At 46.4% G+C, this 24,821-nt stretch overlaps 1 protein-coding gene across 1 annotated transcript; it reads left to right on the forward strand.

Annotated features, from left to right (window-relative positions):
* The first annotated feature begins 1,653 nt into the window (after window positions 1–1,653).
* Window positions 1,654–17,808, forward strand: TAPBPL (TAP binding protein like). Its single transcript, XM_088480919.1, has 6 exons — window positions 1,654–2,647; window positions 4,382–4,609; window positions 7,914–8,126; window positions 11,606–11,917; window positions 14,866–15,165; window positions 16,979–17,808. Exons 1-6 carry the CDS (start codon window positions 2,575–2,577, stop codon window positions 17,107–17,109), a joined length of 1,257 nt encoding a protein of 418 aa, XP_088337045.1. The 5' UTR covers window positions 1,654–2,574; the 3' UTR covers window positions 17,110–17,808.
* The last annotated feature ends 7,013 nt before the right edge of the window (window positions 17,809–24,821 follow it).

Genomic DNA, 24,821 nt, shown 5'->3' on the forward strand with positions numbered 1-24,821 from the left:
TCACCATCTATAGTGCATCGTGTACGAGATTGGCAGATATTACCTGCAGCAGGCAAGTTCTGAAGATGCGATGTACGCATACCTCCCAACATTTGCTAGGAGGGAGTCGGGACCTGCGCGCCGAAGGCGCGCGCGCCCGAAAAGGGGCATGGCCTAATCGTAAAGGGGGCATGGTCTGATGTCACGCCCCCGTTTACATCACTAATGGGGCGTGCCCAGCATCTCCGAGATGCTGGGCAGCCCCCGGGCTTCCCCCCGTACTCTGAATAGATGCTGTGCGCATGCACACAGCGTCTATTCTAGCTCTGCATACTGCATGCTATGCAGAGCAGCGTGTATGCTTCCCCCAACTTCCCCCCCCACCGCGGGAAAAATGGGACTGTCCCCCTAAATGCGGGACAGTTGGGAGGTATGTGTACGACCAGCGGGTACGCGAATTGGGAACGTGATCATGAGTGAACACTCACATTTGAACATATTTTACACGATTTGTCGTTCCGATGCGTCGAAATCGTGTGAATCGTGTAAAATATTGCATAGTATGTAGGCACCTTAAGACATCCATCTTTTTTTTTTGGACTCAGTGGCGCCCTCAAGTGGGACATCGAAGGATAACATTGGAAGTACTGATGCTTTAAACATTGGATGCAAAACATTGTTAAGTCCTAAACATTGGTTCTGGAACATCAGTGTTATCCGATATTAACCGATGTTTCTATTTTTTTATGTAAACTACCTACTTAAACATAATACACTAATAAACTTCTGAAATCATCCTTCTGTTTATTTGATGGGGGCTTACAGCGTATACAGTCCAGTGGTTCAAAAAAACAGCAGCACTCAGAGAATTTAAAAAACGCAAAACTCCTTTATAAGATCTGTAAGGACCTGGTACTTTTTAAGCTGCATACACACACAACGATTTTTTGAACGATAATCGTTTGAAAAAATAATTCACTTTCTGAGTCAAACGATGAACGATTATCGTTCATGCGCGTTCACGTTTGTAGTTTGTAGTTCAGTCAGACTGACCAACTGAACGATTTTCATTATGGGAATATGGAAAAATCGTTTGTAGTTCACAAAAATCGTTCATTACACTTTAAAAATCTGACAGATAATCTGATTGAAAATCATTCATAAAATCGTTGGTAAAAAAATCGTTGTGTGTATGCAGCTTAGGCAGCATACTACAAGCAGTCCCACTGAAACATTGGCATTAAATGGGGTATTTGTGCTGCCGGAAACATCGACTCATACTACTGTCTGTATGTATTAATGGTGGTTTATATACACTTATTTATTGGAGTGCTGTACCTTTGTGCCTGGATATCTATCTATCTATCTATCTATCTATCTATCTATCTATCTATCTATCTATCTATCTATCTATATACAAACATACATATACTGCACATGCAGTGAGGGACTGACAGTGTCACTCATTGCTCAATTACCAATAGCTGCTGATTGGCTGACCAGAGTGTCTTTTACTGTCAGTCACTGGCCCCAGCAGCACATAATATGCAGCCAGTGACTCACTGAGAGCAGCACCAAGGGCAGTGAGCTGGGGGCGAGGCTGTTCTATGTGCTGCTGCTGATTGGCTGTGCAGAGTGTCTTTCACTATGTTAGCCACAGCCCCCAGCAGCATGCACGAACGCAGCAGAGTGTGTAAACTGTGTATTTAAATGCCAGCATCACACACACAGTAACTGCAGCTGCCAGCAGCCACACAGAGTTAAAGCAACAACAACAACAAAACACTGGAAACATCGGGGGAGAAACATTGGATCCTCACCATTTCAGGGTTAAACATTGAATATTGGAACCATCTGACCGATGTTTCCGATTAAACATCAAATGAATCCCATCCCTAGGCAGCCGCCTATAGCTACCTAATGGTCGCATCGGCCCTGACCATAGGGTTGCCCAGAGTATCGATGGTGTGACCGATGGTACTTTTTTGTACGCAAGTGGCGGATCAGAGACGCAGCCGGTGCGTCTGCGGCATTAGCATATTTTTGCAGAACCGCTGCGTACGGAATCGCAGTCGCAGGGGGATTTCCATGGACTTCTGAATCAGGCCCAGAGCATTGTACCAGACTGCAGGCTTTTGCACCACTTTCTGCCCAGCCCTCCTAAAAGCACTGCAGCAATTCCTGCAGACACGGGCCAGCCCCAGCATGGCAGGCAGAGCATTGCACTAGCAGCAGGATGTGGCTAAACCCTCCCTAATAATAGGTGTCTCAGTGATGGCTCTTAGGCAGCATCATGTGACTGGTGTAAAAGTGAAAGTGAAGGTTGTGAGAACTGAATTTGCCATTTTATATCCGGAAGAGTTTTGTGTGTTGTGTGTTACAGTGTGTTGTGTGTTAGAGTTTGATGTGTGTTACAGTGTGTTGTGTGTTAGAGTTTGATGTGTGTTACAGTGTGATGTGTGTTAGGGTGTGATGTGAGGACCAGTGTCAGTTTTCCTGCACACTTGTGTGCTGTGAGAGATGTAGTTTGTAGTAACCTCCTCCTATATTGCTGTGAGTGCTGCTGTGTAGTAATTCTGTATATACCTGCACTGGATGACTGAGACGGAAGATTCTACTATGAAGGACAATGGATATTTGCTGCTGGGACTCATCCTGATGCTGAACAGTGAGAGACATCTTTGTGGGCTGTGGTAAATGTATGGGGGAACTGGGGTGGGGTGGGGGCAGCTGATAGTGAAGCACCTAGGAAGAGAGGTAAGATGGTACAAGGCAGGAGGATATATGGAGTATTACTTTTGGGAGGTAACAGATGTCAGAGAGTGGGTGTGACCATAGTGGGCCTAGTGTCTTATTCAAAGATGGAGGCAGTGGCGATATTTACGCAGTTGTGCAATGTTTCGCTACTGTGAATGCATGAAAAGTACAGGAATCCCTTACTGCGCACTTGGGAACTGAGCAATGGCATTCGCAATTGCGCACGGCACCGCTAACACTTGAGAAGGGGTTTGCGATCCCTGGGCGTATCAGGGTGGAGACTGGGAGGTGACCTACAGTGATCGCAAAAAGGGGCAGATTCATGCCGCGTTATGGGAGTATCACGGGGGGTGTCTGAGAACGCCGCTGCTTTCCCAATCACAAATCCAGTGCTGCAGAGACCATGGTTAGTTGGATTAGAGGAGCGTAGCTGGAGTAGACCATAGGTTACCGCAAATGTCAATGGTGCGTCTGATGTCGCAGCGATGTTGGAGTGTTTACACTCTCCATCGCACATGCACAGACAGCGCAGCCTGAAAGTGGGCGTCTCGCCATTCGCACACTCCATCTCACCATGGAGCACAAAGGGGAGGCTGAGATCAGCATTTGTATATTCCCGCAACCGCTACTGAGACAGCGACTGCGAGCGCGGCTGATCAACAAACATCCCTGAATCAGGCCCTTAGACTGTGCAGTGATAAGTTTCATGCGGTCCAATCATTATATAGTACAATGGTACAGAGATCCCTTAATGTGCTGTGTCACCCATAGTAACCAATCAGAGTCTGTGATATTTTCTATTACTGGTTAGAAAATGAAAGACAACATCTGATTGGTTGCTAAGCTTCCATCGCTTTTTTCCTGGGCATCTGTGTCCCTAAATCTCTCGGATTATCGCTTCAGCGTTAAGCTGCATACACACACAACGATTTTTTTAATGAACGATTTGAGTAAACGATTTTTTCCCTTTTATAAATTTACTAAAATCGTTTACTAAAGTTGTTCATTTACTAAATGTCATGAACGATTTTTATGAACTACAAACGATTTTTGCATATTCCCTTAATGAAAATCGTTGAGTTGACAAGTCTGACTGAACGACAAACTACAAACGTGAACGCGCATGAACGATAATCGTTCATCGTTTGACTCAGAAAGTGAACGATTTTTGCCATCAATTATCGTTAAACGATATCGTTTAACGATAATCATTAAAAAAATCGTTGTGTGTGTATGCAGCTTAAGAGGTTGGATTTAGCTTCAGAAAAACAGGGGAATGATTTGGAGATTTGGGGGTTCATGTTTATGTGGTAATAAAGCTTTTGTTACATGTTGGCAGGCATAAATACAGAACTAGAGAGGCGCAAACCTGGTAGAGTTGTAGTGAAAAATATTTAATGGGGTATAATAGACTGTGAGACCACCCCAGTTCAGGACAGTGGCTGTGCCAGCATCTAGGGCCCTGATTACATGTAATAATAACATGGTTGGCAGAGGAAGGACACATGAAGTAAGAGACAAGATGGCCGTAGCTATAATCAGGCAGAAGGTTATATTGGGCAACAAAATGTAAAGAATTAATTTCACAAATAAGAAATGGTGCTGAGGGGCAATCCTCAGAGTGATAACAGTCTTTCTATCACAGGCCCCATGGTCCGAGGTGCAGCCGTCCCAGCCTTGCAGCGCTCCCTAGATGTTGTTCTCCCCTGTGAATATGTGCTGCTGCAGACGGGTCATGGCGGGCTTGGCTTTACACGACAAAAAGTGACACTGATCCTGCGCAACATGACGGTGACTGCAGAGCAGCAGATGGATCCATTACCAGATTATCAACTTCCTGAGGACCCAGAGATGACGATTTTTGAGGCCGCAGGTCAGTAGAAAGTGAACCCGTCACCCGCAGTGGATGCAGCCACTTTGTGGGTAGAACCTAAATTCTATGATCACAAACTTCCCAACATTTGGGAAGGGGGATTCGGGACATTGTGTGGCACAGGTTGGGTATGGGATCTCAGCGCTCGGGATGCCGGCGGTCACAATACCGACAGTTGCATTCCGACAGTCAGGATCCCGATGTCTGAAGGTATGTAGCCTAACCTTAACCCTCCCCCTGCAGCCTAACCCTAACCCTCCCCCTAACAATTAAACTTACCGTTGGAATGCCGGCGGTCAGGATTCTGGAGCTGGAATTCTGACTTCTGTCGGGATTCCAGCGCTGGAATTCTGAGCGCCAGCATCCGACCGCCAAGGTGGTGACTATATCCCGCGTGGCACGCCTCCATTGAGCTTCATGAAGGGGTGTGACTGTGCTCATTAGCTTCCCGAGTTGCTGGCCTGCCCCCAGCAGCAGTGAGAGAGACTGGCCTCCCGACCCCCTTCCCCCGGGGGACAATGCAGGTGGAACGGTAGGAAAGTGCACAAAAAGCGGGACTGTCCTGCCAAAATCGGGATGGTTGGGAGATATGTAATTATAAGCTAAAGTATCTGTTTCCTAGTGAACTGAAACAGCAGTGTCACTGGTTACCAGGGAATTGATAGGCTGCTTTCTCATATGAATATTGGTTTTATTTTAGCAATGGGATACGTTCAGTATCGTGATAAAGGGGGCGCCGGAGCTTAGAATACCGGCGCTGGAATCCCGACACCTGTTAGAATCCCGGCGCCTGCATCCCGACCACCGGCATTCCGAAGGTTAGGGGAGGGTTAGGCACTAGGGGTAGGGTTAGGCACTAAGGGGGGGAGGGTTAGGTTTAGGGATTAGGGTTAGGCACTAGTGGGGAGGGTTAGGTTTAGGGATTAGGGTTAGGCACTGGGGAGGGAAGGTTAGGGTTAGGCACTAGGGGGGAGGGTTAGGCACTAGGGGGGAGAGGTTAGGTTCAGGCCCTGGGGAGGAGATGGTTAGGGTTAGGCACTAGGGGGAGAAATTAGGTTCGGGCATCGGGGAGGGAAGGTTTGGTTTAGGCACTAGGGCGGAGAGGTTAGGTTCAGGCACTGGGGAGGAGAAGGTTAGGGTTAGGCACTAGGGGGGAGGGTTAGGCACTAGGGGGGAGAGGTTAGGTTCAGGCACTTTGGAGAAGGTTAGGGTTAGGCACTAGGGGGGAGGGTTAGGCACTAGGGGGGAGAGCTTAGGTTCAGGCACTGGGTAGGAGAAGATTAGGGTTAGGCACTAGGGGGGAGAGATTAGGTTCAGGCACTGGGGAGGAGAAGGTTAGGGTTAGGCACTAAGGGAGGAGGGTTAGGTTCAGGCACTGGGGAGGAGAAGGCTAGGCACTAGGGGGGGAGAGGTTAGGGTCAGGCACTGGGGAGGAGAAGGTTAGGGTCATGCACTGGGGAGGAGAAGGTTAGGGTTAGGCACTAGGGGGGAGAGATTAGGTTCAGGCATTGGGGAGGAGAAGGTTAGGTTTAGGCACTAGGGGGAGAGCTTAGGTTCAGGCACTGGGGAGGAGAAGGTTAGGTTTAGGCACTAGGGGGGAGAGGTTAGGTTCAGGCATTGGGCAGGAGAAGGTTAGGTTTAGGAACTAGAGGGGAGAGGTTAGGTTCAGGGATTAGGGTTAGGCACTAGGGGTAGGGTTAGGAACTAGGGGGGAGAGGTTAGGTACAGGCACCGGGGAGGGAAGGTTAGGAGTATGGAGACGGGGAGGGTTAAGATACTGACCGAAAGATGTGGGTATCCTAACCCTGTTCGTGTGCCGTCATCTGGATTTTGACTGACTGGATCCCGAGTGCCGGCATCCCATAAAAATGGCTGCCTCCGCTCTATGTATGTGACAGGAACACTTACATGACTCTTCTAGATTCAGGGCAACATATTTTACAGAGCTGGGGCTCTAACACATGTACTGGTGTGGCTCACCGTCCCACCTCTATCTGTGAAAACATGTTATGTACATCTGAACCCCTCAGTGTCCATTGGGCCCTATGCTAGAGCCGAGGTTGCCCAGTGGATGATCCACTGCTCATGCAGATTTGAGTCACTGCGCAGGACTCCAGCTTAGCATTCAAAAGTGTGAAAAGCACAATATCGGCTCTTGTGATGCACTTTTCACGTCTTCAATAGGATTCCGCTGGTTTAAAGGCGGTTTTTCTGGATTTATCAAGAATGTGTGAGGGCTCATTCACATTATAGCGCATTATGCCTATGGTATGATGTGATGGCAGGTTACCGCGCATGAACACTGCACTATGAGTAGAGAAGGCATCTAGGAACACAGCGCGCTGCTTTGCGAGTTTGGTGCGCTCCATTCTATCAGTCAAATTAAGGGCCTTATTCAGAGGTGGACGCAGTGCCGATTTCTGCACCGTTGCCTGATGTTCTTTGCATGCGTCCCTATGGGGGTGTGATATGTATTACCACCGGCCGCAATTCCCGACAGCGGCTGCCCGACAAAGGAGGAAATCCCGATCGTCCTAAAGGTAAGTATTTACTAACCTAACCCCCCTAACCCTCCTTAGGGGGTGCCTAACCCTAACCCCCCCTCTAAGTGCCTAACCCTAACCCCCCCTTCCCCACTGCCTAACCCTAACCTCCCCCCGGGGGTGCCTAACCCTAATCCTCCCTGCCCCACGGCTGTCCGCTGCGGCGCCCGGCACCTGCTCGATCGGGATGCCGGGCGCCGGTCTCCCGACGCCGGGCAAATTACAGGCGTCTACATTTAGACGCCTGTCATTCGGCCCTAGTCGGGATAAAGCAGTCTGGAAGCCGGCGGTCGGCATTTAGACTGTCGGGTTCCAGACTACATCCCCCCTATGGTTACCGCCGGCGGTCACAGAACAAATTTGGACACAGAGATAGCCAATGTCCGTGCGCGTTCTTGGGAGGTAGGAGGCATCTACAGACGCAATGGCACTGGCGGCCATGTTCCCACCAACATTCTGAGCAACCGTCCGGTTCCTCTAATGTCCGATGTGTGTTCGATGGTGCGACTTTTCACGCACAGTGGCGGAGTAGAGTCGTAGCTGTTGGGCATCACAGTAGGCAGCCCATTGGTTGTGGCATTAGCATAAATTTGCAGTCTCGCTGCGCACAAAGACGCGTCGCAGCTGCTATAGCGTCCACCTCTGAATCAGACCCCAAGTCTTAGTAGCGTGGGCCTCAACCTCTCTTCCGTTATGCTTCAATGTGTATAGAGGCACAGGAACGTTCATCCATGCAACTGTTCTCTCTTTTGTCCCCCCAGTGAACCTAGCTCCGCTTCCGTTTGCGGAACGCTTGCAGCATGTGGAATGTGAGGGAGAGGAGGCCGTGTGTGAGATCTCCCCGCTCTATTCCCAGTTCTATGCCGCTCACATCCGCCTGCCAGAGATCAGCATTGCCATAGTGGCAAGAGCAGAAGCAGCCAATGAAATATCAGACCAGCCTCTGAGTGACAACAGTATTGTACCAATAACAGGTGAGGCCCTGGCTACATCACTGGGGGGTAGCCATTGGCGAACACTCCTACTATGCTGAAAAAGAAAACACACCCCTGCTCTATGCAAGCCTACAAAGATAGGGATGGGGAGCATTGGCGATGCGTATCTATTCACTGCTCCTGCTTAACATATCCAATGCCTTCTACTTATGTCTACTCATCGCATGTGTAATAAAAGAAAACACAGCAAACATTATACAAAATATCCATCACTGCCCTCTACTCAACTGGGTACCAAGAAATGTTGTGTTATTTTATAATTACTGCTGAACTATTGTGTATTTTGGAGCCTTTCACAAACTCCTCATGTCTTGCACTCTCAATCACACAATACTTCTACACTTTTCAACCATATATCATTTGATTCATCCAATCTCCTGCAACCTTTTTTCTACAGTCTTATCAGCACCTCATCCACCCTTCACTTCTATGGTCTTCATTCACCATATGTCATGCACCTCTTCCACCCTTCACTTCTGTGGTCTTCATTCACCGTACATCATGCACCTCATCCACCCTTCACTTCTATGGTCTTCATTTCCCATATGTCATGCACCTCATCCACCCTTCACTTCTATGGTCTTCATTTCCCATATGTCATGCACCTCATCCACCCTTCACTTCTATTGTCTTCATTCACCCACCTAGCTTCTATTGTATCTTCTAGGCTATCTTCTATGGTATTATATATCACCCACCTCATCCACCCTTCACATCTATGGTCTTCATTCCACATATGTCATGCACCTCATCCACCCTTCACACCTATGGTCTTCATTCACTGTATATCATGCACCTCATCCACCCTTCACATCTATGGTCTTCATTCCCCATATGTCATGCACCTCATCCACCCTTCACTTCTGTGGTCTTCATTCACCTTATGTCATACACCTCATCCACCCTTCACTTCTATGGTCTTCAGTCCCAATATGTCATGCACCTCCTCAGCCCTTCACTTCTATGGTCTGCATTCACCGTATGTCATGCACCTCATCCACCCTTCACTTCTATGGTCTTCATTCCCCATATGTCATGCACCCCATCCACCCTTCACTTCTATGGTCTTCAGTCCCCATATGTCATGCACCTCCTCAGCCCTTCACTTCTATGGTCTTCATTCCCCATATGTCATGCACCTCATCCACCCTTCACTTCTGTAATCTTCATTCCCCATATGTCATGCACCTCCTCAGCCCTTCACTTCTATGGTCTTCATTTGCCATATGTCATGCACCTCATCCACCCTTCACTTCTATGGTCTTCATTCCCCATATGTCATGGACCTCATCCACCCTTCACTTCTGTGGTCTTCATTCACCGTACGTCATGCACCTCATCCACCCTTCACATCTATGGTCTTCATTCACCATATGTTATGCACCTCATCCACCCTTCACATCTATGGTCTTCATTCACCATATGTCATGCACCTCATCCACCTTTTACTTCTATGGTCTTCATTCCCCATATGTCATGCACCTCCTCCACCCTTCACATCTATGGTCTTTATTCACCATATATCAGCCACCTCATCCCATCTATGGTCTTCATTACCCATATGTCATGCACCTCATCCACCCATCATTTCTATGGTCTTCAGACCTCATATGTCATGCACCTCCTCAGCCTTTCACTTCTATGGTCTTCATTCACCGTACGTCATGCACCTCATCCACCCTTCACATCTATGGTCTTCATTCACCATATGTTATGCACCTCATCCACCCTTCACATCTATGGTCTTCATTCACCATATGTCATGCACCTCATCCACCTTTTACTTCTATGGTCTTCATTCCCCATATGTCATGCACCTCCTCCACCCTTCACATCTATGGTCTTTATTCACCATATATCAGCCACCTCATCCCATCTATGGTCTTCATTACCCATATGTCATGCACCTCATCCACCCATCATTTCTATGGTCTTCAGACCTCATATGTCATGCACCTCCTCAGCCTTTCACTTCTATGGTCTTCATTCACCGTATGTCATGCACCTCATCCACCCTTCACATCTATGGTCTTCAGTCCCCATATATAACCCACCTCATCCACCCTTCACTTCTATGGTCTTCATTCACCATATATCATGCACCTCATCCACCCATCACTTCTATGCTCTTCATTCTATCATGCACCTCATCCACCCATCATGTCTATGGTCTTCATTCACCGTATATCACTCACCTAATCCACCCTTCACATCTATGGTCTTCATTCACCATATATCATTCACCTCTTCCACCCTTCACTTCTATAATTTTATTCATCATATATTATTCTGTGTACACACTAAACAATGTGTGTACCCATCGATGGCAGTTGCAACAGCACAATATATCGGGCGGTCCGTACACACTGCACGATCTACTGTAGTGTACCACTGCCCGATATATTGCTCCCTCGCCGCATCCAGATGCATGGTGTCATTCGCTGGCTTTTGAGATATGCCTGCACTGTAGGCAGATGTAATGAGGCGATGAACAATGCACGGGAGCGCGCAATAGTGCGTACACACTGGACGATGTGTCGTTCCGATTTGCCCCAAAACGACAAATTATCCAATATATCGTCTAGTGTGTACCCAGCTTAACTCACCTCTTTTCTTCTACCTTTCACTTCTATGGTCTTCAATCATGATTCCACCCTTCACTTCTTTCGCATTCCTTCATCATTTATCACAAACCTCTTCCACCCTTTACTTAATATGGTCTTCCTTCATCATATATTGCAAACCTTTCACATCTTACACCTGTCTTCATTTATCATATACAGTATTACTCACCTGTTCCACCATTCACTTGTATGGTCTTCATTCATCATATATCACTTACCTTCTCCACTCTTTGCTTCTTTCATTTTCATTCATCATATATCACTCAGCTCTTCACTTTTATGGTCTTCATTCATTCATCATGTATACTACCCTTCACTTTTGTGGTCTTCATTCATCATATAAACTACCTTTCACTTTTATGGTCTTCATTCATCATATATAGTACCCTTCATTTTTGCGGTCTTCATTCATCATATAAACTACCCTTCACTTTTATGGTATTCATTCATCATATATACCACCCTTCACTTCTATGGACCTCTATATTCTCATGTAAGTTGCCTCTTAAATTATCTGCCATACATCACTTCTTTGATTTCAATCATCATATATCACTAACCTCATCCACATTTCATGTCTATATGACCTTTATTCATTGTATATCACTCACCTCTACTCTAATCCACCCTTCACTTCAATGTTCTTCTTTATTCTCACATCCCTTGGCTTTTCCACTCTCCGCCACATAGCACGTCTATGGTCTTCATTTGTTTTATATCACTTCATTCACCCTTTACTTTTGCGTTCTTGTTTCTCCTCCTACTAGTAACCTTGTACACTCTCCTCCACTATTGTCCTCTATTGTCTCCACCTTACAATGTGTCTTATTTCAGTGGACCTCCTGGTATCATCCTACCCACCTTTGCAAAAGGCTTCCATCTCTAAAGAAGTGACATTAAATTGCGAGGTCTGGGGGGACACGGAAGGAGTGACTGTGGAGTGGCACCTACAAAAGGATGGCACAGGGCAGAGACTGAACCCTGAGGAGGATTCCCATATCACTATGAGACAAGAGAGAAACGAAGGGAAGGAAGATGTGTCTCTGATCATAAGACAGCTGCGGGCGCACGATGAGGGGACATACATTTGTGCCGTGACTTCCGGAGGGCACCAGCTGCAGCAAATTCTCCTACTGCAGATCAGAGGTAATCTGGCCTTTTACTGGGAAAAAGCTTCTGGCAAATTGGTGCAAGCAGATTGTGGTGTCGTTAAATGGACCACTATATGAAACAAAATTCAGACATCCAACTTTTTGGTTATTACTGGTACAAATGATACAGTGTGAGGGAATCAGAATTTTGACTTTGGACAGATCCGAGGAGTAGACTATTAAATTTGGACTAGAGCTTGGGGCCTAAGCTTAAATTAGGGGCTTGGCAAAGGACTGGAATTAAATGTATCAGGGAAAGATTGGTATGTTCTTTTTTTCTTTGACAGATGAGATCTAGCTACCTAGGTGAAGCCACTAATTTGGAAGAGAAGATTTCTTTTGGAAACAAGGGACTTTCGTCTTCCTAGGGTACGAGGGGCCATGACAGAGGCCTATTTAGAATTCTTTTTTACCCAGGCTTTTTAGCAGATAGTGTAAGTAGTAGTAGAAGTGTAGATGACCCTTTTGATCTTTAATCAAATTGGTTACATGTTACATGAAAATCTGAAGTACAAGGATTGATTGTGGAACTTTATTGAGTTTTTTTTGTCTCTGGATCCATATAGCAATAAAGATCTAGCAATGCTGGAGGTTAACTAACAGTTATATATGATGGCTTTATTAACTTTAACAACTTCATAAGTTGAAGAGCTATGATTATATATATATATATAGAACACAGCCAGGTCTGGCACTCCCTGTAACAGAGAAAACTTGTCCGGGTGCCCGCAAATATATGCAAACAGTCTTACGTGGGAAGCAGCACTCCTGGCACATATGAGGCTTGAGTCAGCGTTTAGAAGGTCAACGTTTCAAAGCTCTTTAATATAAAGCGATATTAAAGAGCTTTGAAACGTTGACCTTCTAAACACTGACTCAAGCCTCATATGTGCCAGGAGTGCTGCTTCCCACGTAAGACTGTATATATATATATATATATATACTGTATATACAGTATATATGAAAAAACACAAAACAACTAGAGGGCGCAAAATTAGGTTCAATGGACTAAAATTACTGAATTTCAAGGAGGAAACTTATATTATGGATGTCCTTAAGTAACTTCAATGTAGATCTTGATTTGTAGAAATTCTTGATATCTCTATTGCTCCTCCAATTTGGATGCTGGAAAGTTCAGTAACTATGAAAAGGGAGGGTCCTCTCACCAAAAACACCCAAAAGAACAGCCCAAAGGCCAAACATTAGATAAACTTCAATGATAACATTTATTTAAAACACATATATTTGTAGACAAATTTAAACACAATAAAATGCTTACATCAATCATTCAGTTTTTCAATTGCCTCAATTAAGAAACACAAATTTATCATGTTCATAGCCCTTCAGGGTTTGTAACAGTTTGGCAGGTTCTTTACTGACGACACTTGGATTCATAAAATAGATATCACACCCTACGCGTTTCGTCCAAAGGGACTTCATCAGGAGTATACGGTTCAAGATTATTAATGTAACAAATCCAGTTACAATAAGGTAGAATAAAATCCTTAGATCAGGCGGGAACTAAGGGCCTGATTAAGACCCGCTTGCGAGCGCATAGTGCTCGCAAGCGGGTCAATGGTCAACCAGTGCGCACACGCGGCGTATGCAACGTACGTGCGTGAGCCCCGAAGCGAGTGAGAACTTCACTCGCTCCAGGGCTCGCTACAAAATGGGGCGACTGTCGATGTTGATCGACAGCTCGCCCCGTTTTGTAGGTGGGGAGGGGGGGTGGCTGGACAAATGGAGGCGTTCTCGGAGGAACGCCTGCCGTTTGTGGGCGGTCCTACTGACATAATTTGTGATGTCAGTAGTGAACTTCCTGCTCTGTTAGAGCAGGAAGTTCACTCGGGCTTGCGGGAACCGAGACCCTACCACAAGGGTCTTGTCGCAAGCTCGATGGTCGCGATAATCGCGACCATCGCCAGGCCGCCCACAAAAGCTGTGGGTGGTCACCCACAGCTATGCGAGCGGCCTGAATCAGGCCCTAAGTCTGTTAGCATCGATCACCAATGGACTGTCCAGTACAAAGCTGGTCCAGCTTGGCACTGTGAATGGGTTACAGTCCATTGGTGATCGATGTCACATGGTTACATCACCCTCGAATGGTACATGGGGACCTCCACAAAACATTGCTATGGCACTCACAGTTGTTTGGTTGGACCCCTGTAAGCTTGTTCGTTAATGAAATTTACAGTAATAGCCACTTATAACGCTCATTACCCATTATTTGTATGTCTTTAGAGGAAACAATCCTGCTTGCTGCATCTGTAGAGGCTGCCATCGGACGAGCCATCGGAAATTGCAGCAGCCCCCTACTAGGCGCAGAGTCACCATCAGCACTGTGAGCTATTAAGCATCTGGGTGCGCAACCGGTTATGTGACACCCACGACATTCCCATAAAACGCCCTTAAGGCGGATCATCTCTATGCGTCTGAATAGTCACCGCCCGGGAACGGCCAATACACTTCCAATAGCTTTCTGAGACCGTGCGTCTTAATTGCTACCGAGCCTCTGCTCGTATGAACCGTGAGATGCACACACTGTTAGATACAAGGTTATCGCAACTTAGACGCATGCTCCGGCAAAGAACATTGGACATTTGCACAAATATCGGCATTGTATGCAAATCAGGATCAGTCTCATAAAGTCTGTTCGGCTGCTGGAGCTCCAATATGCAGCCAGTGAATCAAACCTGAATAAATGCACCTGCACCCCAGGGCAAGAGAGACTGATACTTTGTAACATTGTCTGTATATTTATTTATCCAAAATGTTTGTCTATATCTTTACTTATACTCTCTATTTCCAAGCGGCTATGGGCTCAGCTAGGCAGACCAGCTGCCTGATGTAATCACGTCTTGATAAATATTGTACTTCCATAACTATAAATTACCTTCAGCAGCTTGTGACAAACATTCTGACCGATGTCTCGTTTCTCCTCAGAGCCCCCTCAGGTGACAGTTTTCCAGAGCACAGACCCAAACCCCACCCTGACCTGCTGCACTAACCGATACTACCCGCTGGATGTGGAGGTGACCTGGCTGCTGAACGGGGCGCCGATCACTCACTCATCCCCCGTGACGTCCAGTCATCGCAGGAACAAGGATGGGACCTACAATCTGACCAGCCACATACAGGTTCCCATACCTCTACCTGGAGCCCCTCCTGACATATACACCTGTGCTGTGTCACACGTGTCAATCGAGGATCCAATCGAGGTCCAGGTTAACGTTCTCCCACAAGGTAGACAGATGGGTTCCTCAGTGATGATTCTCAGATACATTTGGAAAGTTTTCTATGGGGAAATGGGTGAGAGTTTTGTTTTGTGTGAGCAAACGTAACAAAGCACAAAGCTGGCTTCATGCTGGGGACAGCTAAGAGGTGAGGATAAGGGGTAAGGGACATGTGTTATTTCGTTATCGGGGTAGGGTAGGATGTCACTGCAGACTTGGCCAGGTGACTCAGAGGAGGCAAATATATAGCAGGTATGCGATGATTGCTCATATACCCTGCAGTGATGGGGAACAAAACTGAAGCCTATTCCCCTGTGCTAAGAATAATTAAGCTGGAACATTTTTCAGGTTTTGTCCACTTAATGTTCACCCCCCTCTGTGCTGTTGACACAGGGCTGATTACACCTCAGACTGTATGAACGTCTTCTCACAGAGGGGGAGATGTAGCAAGCCTTGGAACGAGATAAAGTGGAGAAGTTGCCCAAATCAACCAATCAGCTTCTAATTGTCATTTATCTAGCTCAGTCATTGAAATGACAGTTCGAAGCTGATTGGTTGTTTTGGGCAACTTTCTCGCTTTACCCCTCCCAAAGTTTCCCCATTTACCCGGTCCATATGCATCACCACGCCGCTATCTGGTTACATCATTTGTAACTAATGTATTTTATTTTTCCTCAGTAAATGGCTAGCGCATCCCCAGAAGTACCTGTTGTCCAAACTTCTATTCATTACCAGCCTTAGGGGCATTTTCAATTGGGTGCGAGAAAAGCAAAAAACCTGCACCTGCGATGTTTTTCCTGCACCGGCGATGTTTTTCCTGCACCTGCGATGTTTTTCCTGCAGGTGCGGGTTTTTTGCTATTCAATTGGGTGCATTTTTTTTTCTATTTTTAGCACCGGGAGGTTTTTATTCTCGCACCTCCAGAGCAAGTGTGATTTTTTTCTGAAATCGCTAATTTTGGGAAAAATCAGTGGGACTTGCTCTGGGACCCCGGCGGCCCCCCTCCTAATGACTAATTAAGCTTTTGGAAGTTTCCAATTAACTTAGTCAGTAATTACTCACCTCCCGAAGTGCTGTCTTCTGCTTCCAGTGTCGGGACCCGGACTCAAGCAGCAGCGGTGAGTATGTCAGTGTGTGAGTATGAGTGAGTGTCAGTGTGGCCCCCCAGAATGGGTGCTGGGAGAACTACATCTCCCAGCAGCCCTTGCCCCTCCCACCAGCCCCTAATGCCTCCTAGCAGCCCCCTCTCCAGTGAGAAGATAGAGGGGAGGCCACCGGAGCCGCAGAGACCCCCGGGCAGGTAAGTGCAGATCTTTTTATTTATTTTTTTACGCGGTGCAGAGTTTTTAGAGCTGAAAACAACGTGACCACTTTTTTTAAATTGGATACCGCAGGTTTCGGGAGCGTGAATATCCGAGGTAATTCAAAATTGGGCGCGAGGAGGGCAAGGTTTTTTCCTCTTTAAACCTCACGCCCAATTGAATATGCCCCTTAGAACTCACTCTAGAGTGCTCTCCTATTATTACTATTATCCTTTTTTTTTTTAAAGGCTCCACAAAGTTTCTGCAATGCCGTACAGGGTATATACTTAGTGATAGTAAAACATGACATGTCAAAGGTACAGTAATTATAAATGCCCATTGCAATCAATCAGATTCTATCATTACAGAGAAATGATAGCGAGAATCTGGTTGGTTGCTATGGGAACACCACTATTTTTTTTTTTTTTTTTTTTGAAGCTTTAATAAGTCTGCCCCTAGGAGACAATGATATTGCACCAAAACACTCTGACATTAATACAGAATTTATTTTCCCCCGGCCAGAAACTGTGATGGACTCAGGAATACTCGGCTTCATCATCGCATTCATCGTCTTCCTCGTCACGCTGAGAGTCGTTTATATGTTTGCACAGACAACGGCGGATGGAGACGCCGAGGTGAAAAAAACGAAATGATGCAAAGGACGGAACTTACTGGGACTTTAGGAAAAAAAAAAATGATGTTTACCAGAAATTCCTGACACTGGAGACTGTAATAACGTTTGAATTTTAGGTGTATATAATGCTGAGGAAGAGCGTAATGTACATTTTACGCACTTACTGGATTATTTAAATAATCTCAATAAAATATTCGGTTTTATACTTGCACTGTTCATAATCTTGGTTGTCTATCAAAATAGGCTGACGGAAAGCTTATTACTAAATACACTGGGGCCTGATTCATGATGATGTTTCTGCTCATCTCCTGAGTTTAATGATCTGCGCACAAGCAGGAGGCGCAATGCGCACGTGCAGACCTGGTCCTGCAAACTCTGTCGCAGAGCCCCAAAAGCCGCAGCTTGATTCATATGCTGCTGGCGTTTGGGAATGGCGACAGGCAGCGTTTCAGAAAACGGGGGCGTCCGATGGTCACGCAGTTCATCCAATGCTGCGTTTCGGACCAGAGATGCCGGCAGTGGGCATCTTTTTACTTAAGACTCATCCTGTGACTTTTGCAGAATTTTGCGCGCCCGCCGCGTACCAAGAAGCATTGGCGCAACTAACGTACATCTCTGATTCAGGCCCATTGTTTGGTAACGTAAATCATATATAAGTCAGGGCTTTCAAACAGATTGTACTGTAACTTCCCACAGGGAGTATTGAAGATAAAAACAAAACTGCATGAAAGGCTCAGTGTTATTATTACTTCGTATGTCACCTTAAAACAGGTACGTTAAGAGGGAGGAGTCTTTCTAACATAGAGCTGTATTCAATTTAAGCCGAGCCACGTTAAGTTAACGTGGCCCGGATTTAATGCCGACTTTGGCTGTTTTGTAGGCGTTAAAGCAACGCAGCCGTCCAGGTTTACCCCGTATTCAATTTCAAAGTAGGCGTAAACGACACCCGGCGATACTGTAACAAGCGGAAAGTACTGTCAGATTTGGGGAAATCAGCCTGTCACCCCCCAAAAGATGCTCTGACATGGGGGTTCACTATGGTACCCCCCCGATTTGGCTCGTTGAAGGTATTTGGTGATTTTAAATGGGCTCAATAGCTGCTAAATTGCATTTTTGTATACGTGGTGCAGAATAGTACAGTATTCAGGAGTATTTTTTGCAGAAAATAACTTATCCCAGCAAATTTGGGGTACTTGATAATGGTGGTCAGCATATTTAAAGTTGAAAAAGTGAAGTTGAAAAAAATCGTGAAAAATCCACCAGCCGCAAACACCTGCAATCAAAAAAACACCTGGGGCATACTTGGGGACCCCCCCAGAGTCAAGTTCGCTAGTTTTTAACTTTGTACCCCAACATTTATTTTTTCGCCCCCTTTTTCAAAGTCAATTTTTGGGGTGTCCTTAAGTTTTTTTAAAAAATGTTTTGACACAGTTTACCTTTGGGGGACTCTCTGAAGGCTGCACGGGGGTTCCCGCAACGTTGCACCCCAAAACCCCACTTCTGCACTTTTTTCCGCCTGCTATTCATAGGCGAAATTTTACCGCCTATTACATTGCATTGACTTTCCGCCTAGGCGGAGTGTCTTTCAAATTGAATACGGGGTAAAACCAAAACAGGCGATAATGACGTCATCGACGGTAACTTAACGCGGATCTGGACTTAGCGCTTCAAATTGAATACGGGCCATAGTGGAAACATAGAGGCCTATTCTGCGTTGGTCCCATATGTCTGCTTTTTGGTCTGGCCACAGATGCCTGCTGCATGTGCGACTTTAGAGAGGAGGGGGCCCGTGCGCATTTCCCGTCCGGGGGCCCCTTCCTCTCTTCCCGGCAGCCGACTGATGTGTCTGGCCGGCCACCGGAGCATTAGTAGACTCTGGGCACTAGAGCGTGCCCCGAGTCTACTGCGCATGACGCCAGAAAAATGGCCGCTGCTGACGCCCAGCGCGGGACCTCGGAGAGGTAAATTTTAAATAATATGGGTGCCAGGTGTGCATGCTCCCTCCCCACCTGGTCCCGGGGGCCCCGCACACCCTGCACCAATTATAGATACGCCCCTGGCCTGCTGTGGTACCGGTGCCAGCTTGGTTTAGTCTTTTATAATGATTGCCACTTTAAAAATATGGGGAGACTCGCATAGATCCCAGCAACGGCTGAAGATAGGAACCTATTACTTTTAGCCCTTTGTGTTGTTTGCCCCAGCATTTACACCCATCAGCACCAGTTTGGGATAAACCGGGATTTAAAAAAAAAAATGATTGGTGTGTGGTTATAATTTTTGGCACAATTTGCAACAATTAGCACAAAGTCAGAAACAAAAGAGGCGAAAGAGGGGGTCAGGTAAATGTACCGGGTCCAGGGGCGAGATGTACTAAGCATCGCATCCGCCATGCGGTACATCCTGCCTGTCTTCGGCTACATACTGCGGTATGTACCTAGAATATTGCAAAGGACAGCTCTCCCAATAAGAACTGTCCTTTGCGATGGCTCCGGACAGAACACCCAGAAGTCCTCCTGCGCATCCGGTCGCGGGGGAGTGATGGGAGGGATCCATGGGGGAGCGTCCCGATAAGAAGCCTATAGCATTCCGGTGCTTTGTACATATGGGGAATGCGGTAAAACGCCCCGTAAACAGCATTTTGGGGGATTTAACCGCATTTTCCCCTTTAGTACATCCCGCCCCAGGTCTGCTGAAGAGGAGATGACATGGTGTGGCCAGGTCCCCTGCAGCATCACTGCTGGAAAAAGGCTCGAAATTCACATTGTGTGGTCACGACATACTGATACTTGTAGTTCCACAACCAGGGCCGGTATAAGGCCCACATGGGCCTGGGGCTGAAAATGTTCTATGCTGAGAAGGGGAGGAGCTGTAACCAGTGCTGTGTGGGAGTGACCAGCACTGTGTGGGTGTGACCAGAGCAGGGGTTGGCTGGCATATTTTAGCATGGGGGTTAAGTACACAGCACTGGCCCACGAGCAGTGTCTTTGGTGGTTTAGGGGCACATATATTTGCAGGATATCCCCTGGAAACAGATGTTTTCGGGGAGTACCCGCAAATATTAAGGATCCCAAGGATGTCCCATGGAGGAACTGCAGCAGATATCTCCCATATCTGCTGAGATCCCACCATTTCCGACCGCAAAGCAGCCCCCATTGGTTTCTATGAGGGCTGCTATGCTGTTGGGGTTACCAAGCTCCAGAATGCTTGGCGCCAGTAGCTATCACCATCAGAAGAAGCCCCCGCATATTGGAGAGGTGAAATGCATCAGTGGACATCCGATACCTGTACCCCCTAATCTGTGAATTCATCCAGTAACTTGACGGAGATAAGAGCGCCCATCGGCACTAGATTATACACAGACGGTTAAACATCCCAGGTGGTCTCCTACGGTTTTGACTGCTGTACTTGGAACAACGCAAACAATTGTAGTCTAGGAAGACTGAGCAATATAGCAGCTGAAAGCCAGCTCGGTCGCTGCTGCAGAGGCACCCGTATCGGGAGCTGAATAATCAGCATAAAACTGGGTAATTATCCAGATGTTACACTGACAAGTTAAGCAGAATACTTTTCACATTCAATCGTATTAGCAGTTATACTTGCAGGTGTTTACCAAGTGGATCTATGTGACTGTTTTTTGCAGTTGGCACTTGGATTTTCAATAACCCGGCAATATACCGGCAATAGGGATTATATATTTTCTGCTAGCAGAACATTCAGCGAGTGATACTGAGGGGTATATTTACTAACATTAGAGTTTTTAGAAGTGGAGATGTTGCCCATAACAACCCATTAGATTCTAGCTATTATCTTCTAGAGCAGGGGGTGAGGAACCTTTTTTCTGCCGAGGGCCATTTTGATATGTATATATAACATTATTTGCGGGCCCGTTGCAGCCAACGTCCCCTCCAGGTGAGGTTACACGGGGCGGGGCCACAATCGCCGTTGATTACAGCAATGCCCAAAGCATCCTGAGGATGCTCCGGGGAGCTGTAAGGGCAGCGGTGTGACCGTCTGAAGGGTCCTAAGGACGCTCTAGGCGGCACTGCTGCATAGAAGCTGGCTGCAGGCTGCCATTCTAGACGCCCTGCTAGCCAAATGAGGTTAGCAGAAATAAGCTTAGAAGACCAGACAAAATGACTTGCCTGGTCTGCAAAAAAAAAAAAAAATGCAAAATCCCTATTTTTGGCTAAAAACTTTCTGAAACCTTTGGACACCCCCTCTAATGATAAATTACCGGGGAAAAAAAAATCATAAGTTGCGTACTTTGCCGAAAAAACAAATTTTGGGCGAAAAAAAAACGTTGAAAAAAGAAAGCAATTTTTTTCCAGGAAATTACTGTTCCATGTAAATTGGGGGTACGTTAAAATGGATGCAAGTATATTTTCGTGACGTAAAAACACAATTTTAAAAACCGTTAAAAAACCACCTGCTGCGGCCGCATGCGATATTTAAAACACTTGACGCATCCATCCGCCCATCGAAAAATCAGACCCAATAGGTTAAAACCATTTTCAACTATTTTTTTTTTTACTGCCCAAAATTTGCGCAGTAGTTTTTTGCCAAAGTGCGCAGCTTATGATTTTTTTTCCGGTAATTTATCAATAGGGGGGGGGGGGGGGGGGTTTGTCCAAAGGGTTCTGGAAGTAATTCCCACATTTTTAAGCAAAAGTAGGGATTTTGCATTTTTTTTTCGCCTGGTCTGGGATGGAGAAAACTTTTCTCCAGTTATTTTTTTCGCCTGTTGCCTTGCTGCTGATTGAATACGGCACTAAGGGCCATATTCAATTAGATGCGAAAAGTCAGTTGCAGGACTTTTGGCCGGCATCGGAAGTTTTGGGTGCGAAAAAGTATCGCGCTTGTCCCCGTGTATCCCCGTATTCAATTCCAAATCGCCAAAAACGAGACCCGCCGAAAACGAAGTGAGCGAAAAGTGGTCATTTTTGGGGAAATCAGCCTGACACCCTCCTAAAGATGCTGTGACATGGGGGTTCACTATGGGTACCCCCGAATAGCCCTGCTGAAGGTATTTTGGGTCTTTAAATGGTCTCAATAGGTGCTGTTTAGCGTCTTTGATAAAGTGATGAAGAATAGCATTTAGCAAGTTTTTTTTGTAAAATGGGTAGTCCCAGCAAATTTGGGGTACATGAAAATGGGTGCAAGCATATTTTAAAGTGGCTAATGTGAACTTTTAAAAATCGTGAAAAATCCACTTACTGCAACCACCTGCAATTAAAAAAACACCTGTGGCATACTTGGGGACCACCCCTGGGCCTATTTCGCTAGTTTAGAAGTTTGTCCCCCCAACTTTGTTTTTTTTCCACCCCTAAAACGAAAGTACTTTTTTGGGGTGTCCTGGGTAACTTTTTTAACAATTTACCTTTGGGGGACAGTCCAAGGGGTGCTGGCTGGCTTCTGGATGTACCCCAAAACTCCAATTCTGCACTTTTTTCCAACACATATTCATAGGTGATACTTGTTCGCAGGGTTCTATCCATTGACTTACCGCACTGGCGAAAGGTCTGAAGAATTGAATATGGGGATAAATCCAGATTGGCAAATATGACGTCATCGGCGAAAAAGTATCGCCGGCAATTGAATATGGCCATAAGACGCAATGCAGCAGACTGTGCTGATTAATTTGATATGCCCCACTTGTATATCTGTGTGCAGCTGAGTTGTATAATCCATAAGGGAACTTGGAATGATAAAATGCTGCGGCCGCTACATTGTAGCACTTCGTATAGAGACTCAGTTGCACACAGATATACACTGAGACCTCTGGTGGGCGCTGTGGAGTGGGGGAGCACTACTGTATAGAAGGTATGTAATTTATGTACGGTGTCTTGATAAAGGGGTTTGTGCACCGAAACGGTGAACAGTTTACCATGATGTCAGTCTGAACATTTTTTTTATTGGATATAGTCCCAGATATTTTTTCTAGATATATCTGGTGTAAAAACTCTGTGACTTGATGTCCCCCCCCATCCGTCAACTCCATAACCTTGTGTAGTTCTGCCTGGGTAAATGCATTCCTTTGGTAGCGGCACACAGTCAACCAATCCCAAGATAGGACAAGATCATCGTAGGGGGAGGCTACAAGTCACATTAATTATCCTGAATCTATATTCGTTATAAGAGATTAATGGAGGACGACCTTATGGTCAAATAAGCACCCAGAGGAACATTCGGTATATACTGTACAAGACCAACTTATTGGCAAAGTGGCAACCAACAGCTATTACAGCCTCAATGTCTTTAAGAATGGAGAGGATTGGAACGTGGTGACACTAGGCCAGTCAGGGATTGCACTGCTGCATAAGTTTGTGTATTCGTGTGTGCACTGCTATTACCTTTATCACCATGTAATAAAAGAGATAGTCTTTTCTCACCTTTTGCCTGGGTGATTTATGAAACCCACTTCGAGGTATCAGTAAGAACTATACAACACCCTGGTATCCTCACACACCATTGCACAGCTCCAGGTTTCGGCAGGTTACAATGGACAACGTTGCAACTAGTTCCATTTTCTGATACATTCTTATACATGTTCAGCGACTGCACTCATTAGGTTTTCTACCCTAGTGGTTGTGTATCAGAGAGGTTCTGCTTGTGTGTCTCACACAAATCGGTGAAAAACCGGCCAGCAAAACAGTTCCCTTGATCGTGGAAATACTTTATCTCTCAGCAACATGAACAAAATGCTTAGGGAATTTGTCAGCAGCAGTGGGGAAGTCTATCACTTGGCCGGCCACCACCTCCCTGGTGTAGTGAGATCCATCACAGCAGGATAGAGCTATACAGTGTTATACATGGACCTCCAACTACAAAGATATAGCTGAGCACTCTTCATCAAACGAAGAGCTACTTTGAAAAGGTAATTCTTGTACAAATGTTCCTCAGCATTGCCAATATCCCTGATCGCCATTCAAAGTATGGGAACCAAAGGAAAAGGCCAGTAAGCTGCTGCTGGAACAGAGGCCCTGATTCAGAGCCGGACCCTCTTACAGAGCGCTCGCTCTGAATCAGGGCCGTCCCTCTTAGTTTTTAGAGCGGCCTCCTGGCCGCTCGTATAGCTGCGGGCGACCACCCACAGCTATAGCGAGTGGCCAGGAAGATGGTCGCGATGGTCAAGACCATCGGGCTTGCGACGAGACCCTTGTGGTAGGGTCTCGTTGCCACAAGCCCGAGTGCTTTCGGCTCTATCAGAGCCGAAAGCACTCCCACTGACATCACTAGTGATGTCAGTGGGGCCGGCCCCAGACGGTAGGCGTTCCCATGGGAACGCCTCTGTCTGGGCAGCCATGTCCCCGGCACGCCCACCAAAGGGGTCGTGCTGTCACCATCGACAGCACGCCCCCTTTATAGTGAGACCCGGAGCGACGGCTTGCCCGTCGCTATCCGGGTCTCACGCATGCGCACAACGGAGCCGCCTCCATCGTGCGCATGCGTACTAGGCCAACATCGACCCGCTTGCGAGCGGGTCTGAATCAGGCCCAGAGACTCATGGGGCTTCACAAGTTATAAAAGGGAAGAAAAAAAAGTGTTAACAAAAATAGAGGATTGTGTGGTCTGGAGCATTACCTCCAACAGGCCTTCAAGATACTTCGAGCCCATGGTCAGTTCCATCAGTGTAAAAAGTTCTACGTATTTCTATGGCCAGTCCGCCTCTCTCTGCCTATTTCGTTTGTAGCTGTCGTTATCAATGCCTACTTGTGACTATTTTTATAACAT

This window comes from Taudactylus pleione, unplaced genomic scaffold, assembly GCF_031769625.1.
Source record: "Taudactylus pleione unplaced genomic scaffold, aTauple2 ptg000258l, whole genome shotgun sequence".
Classification (NCBI taxonomy): Eukaryota; Metazoa; Chordata; class Amphibia; order Anura; family Myobatrachidae; genus Taudactylus; species Taudactylus pleione.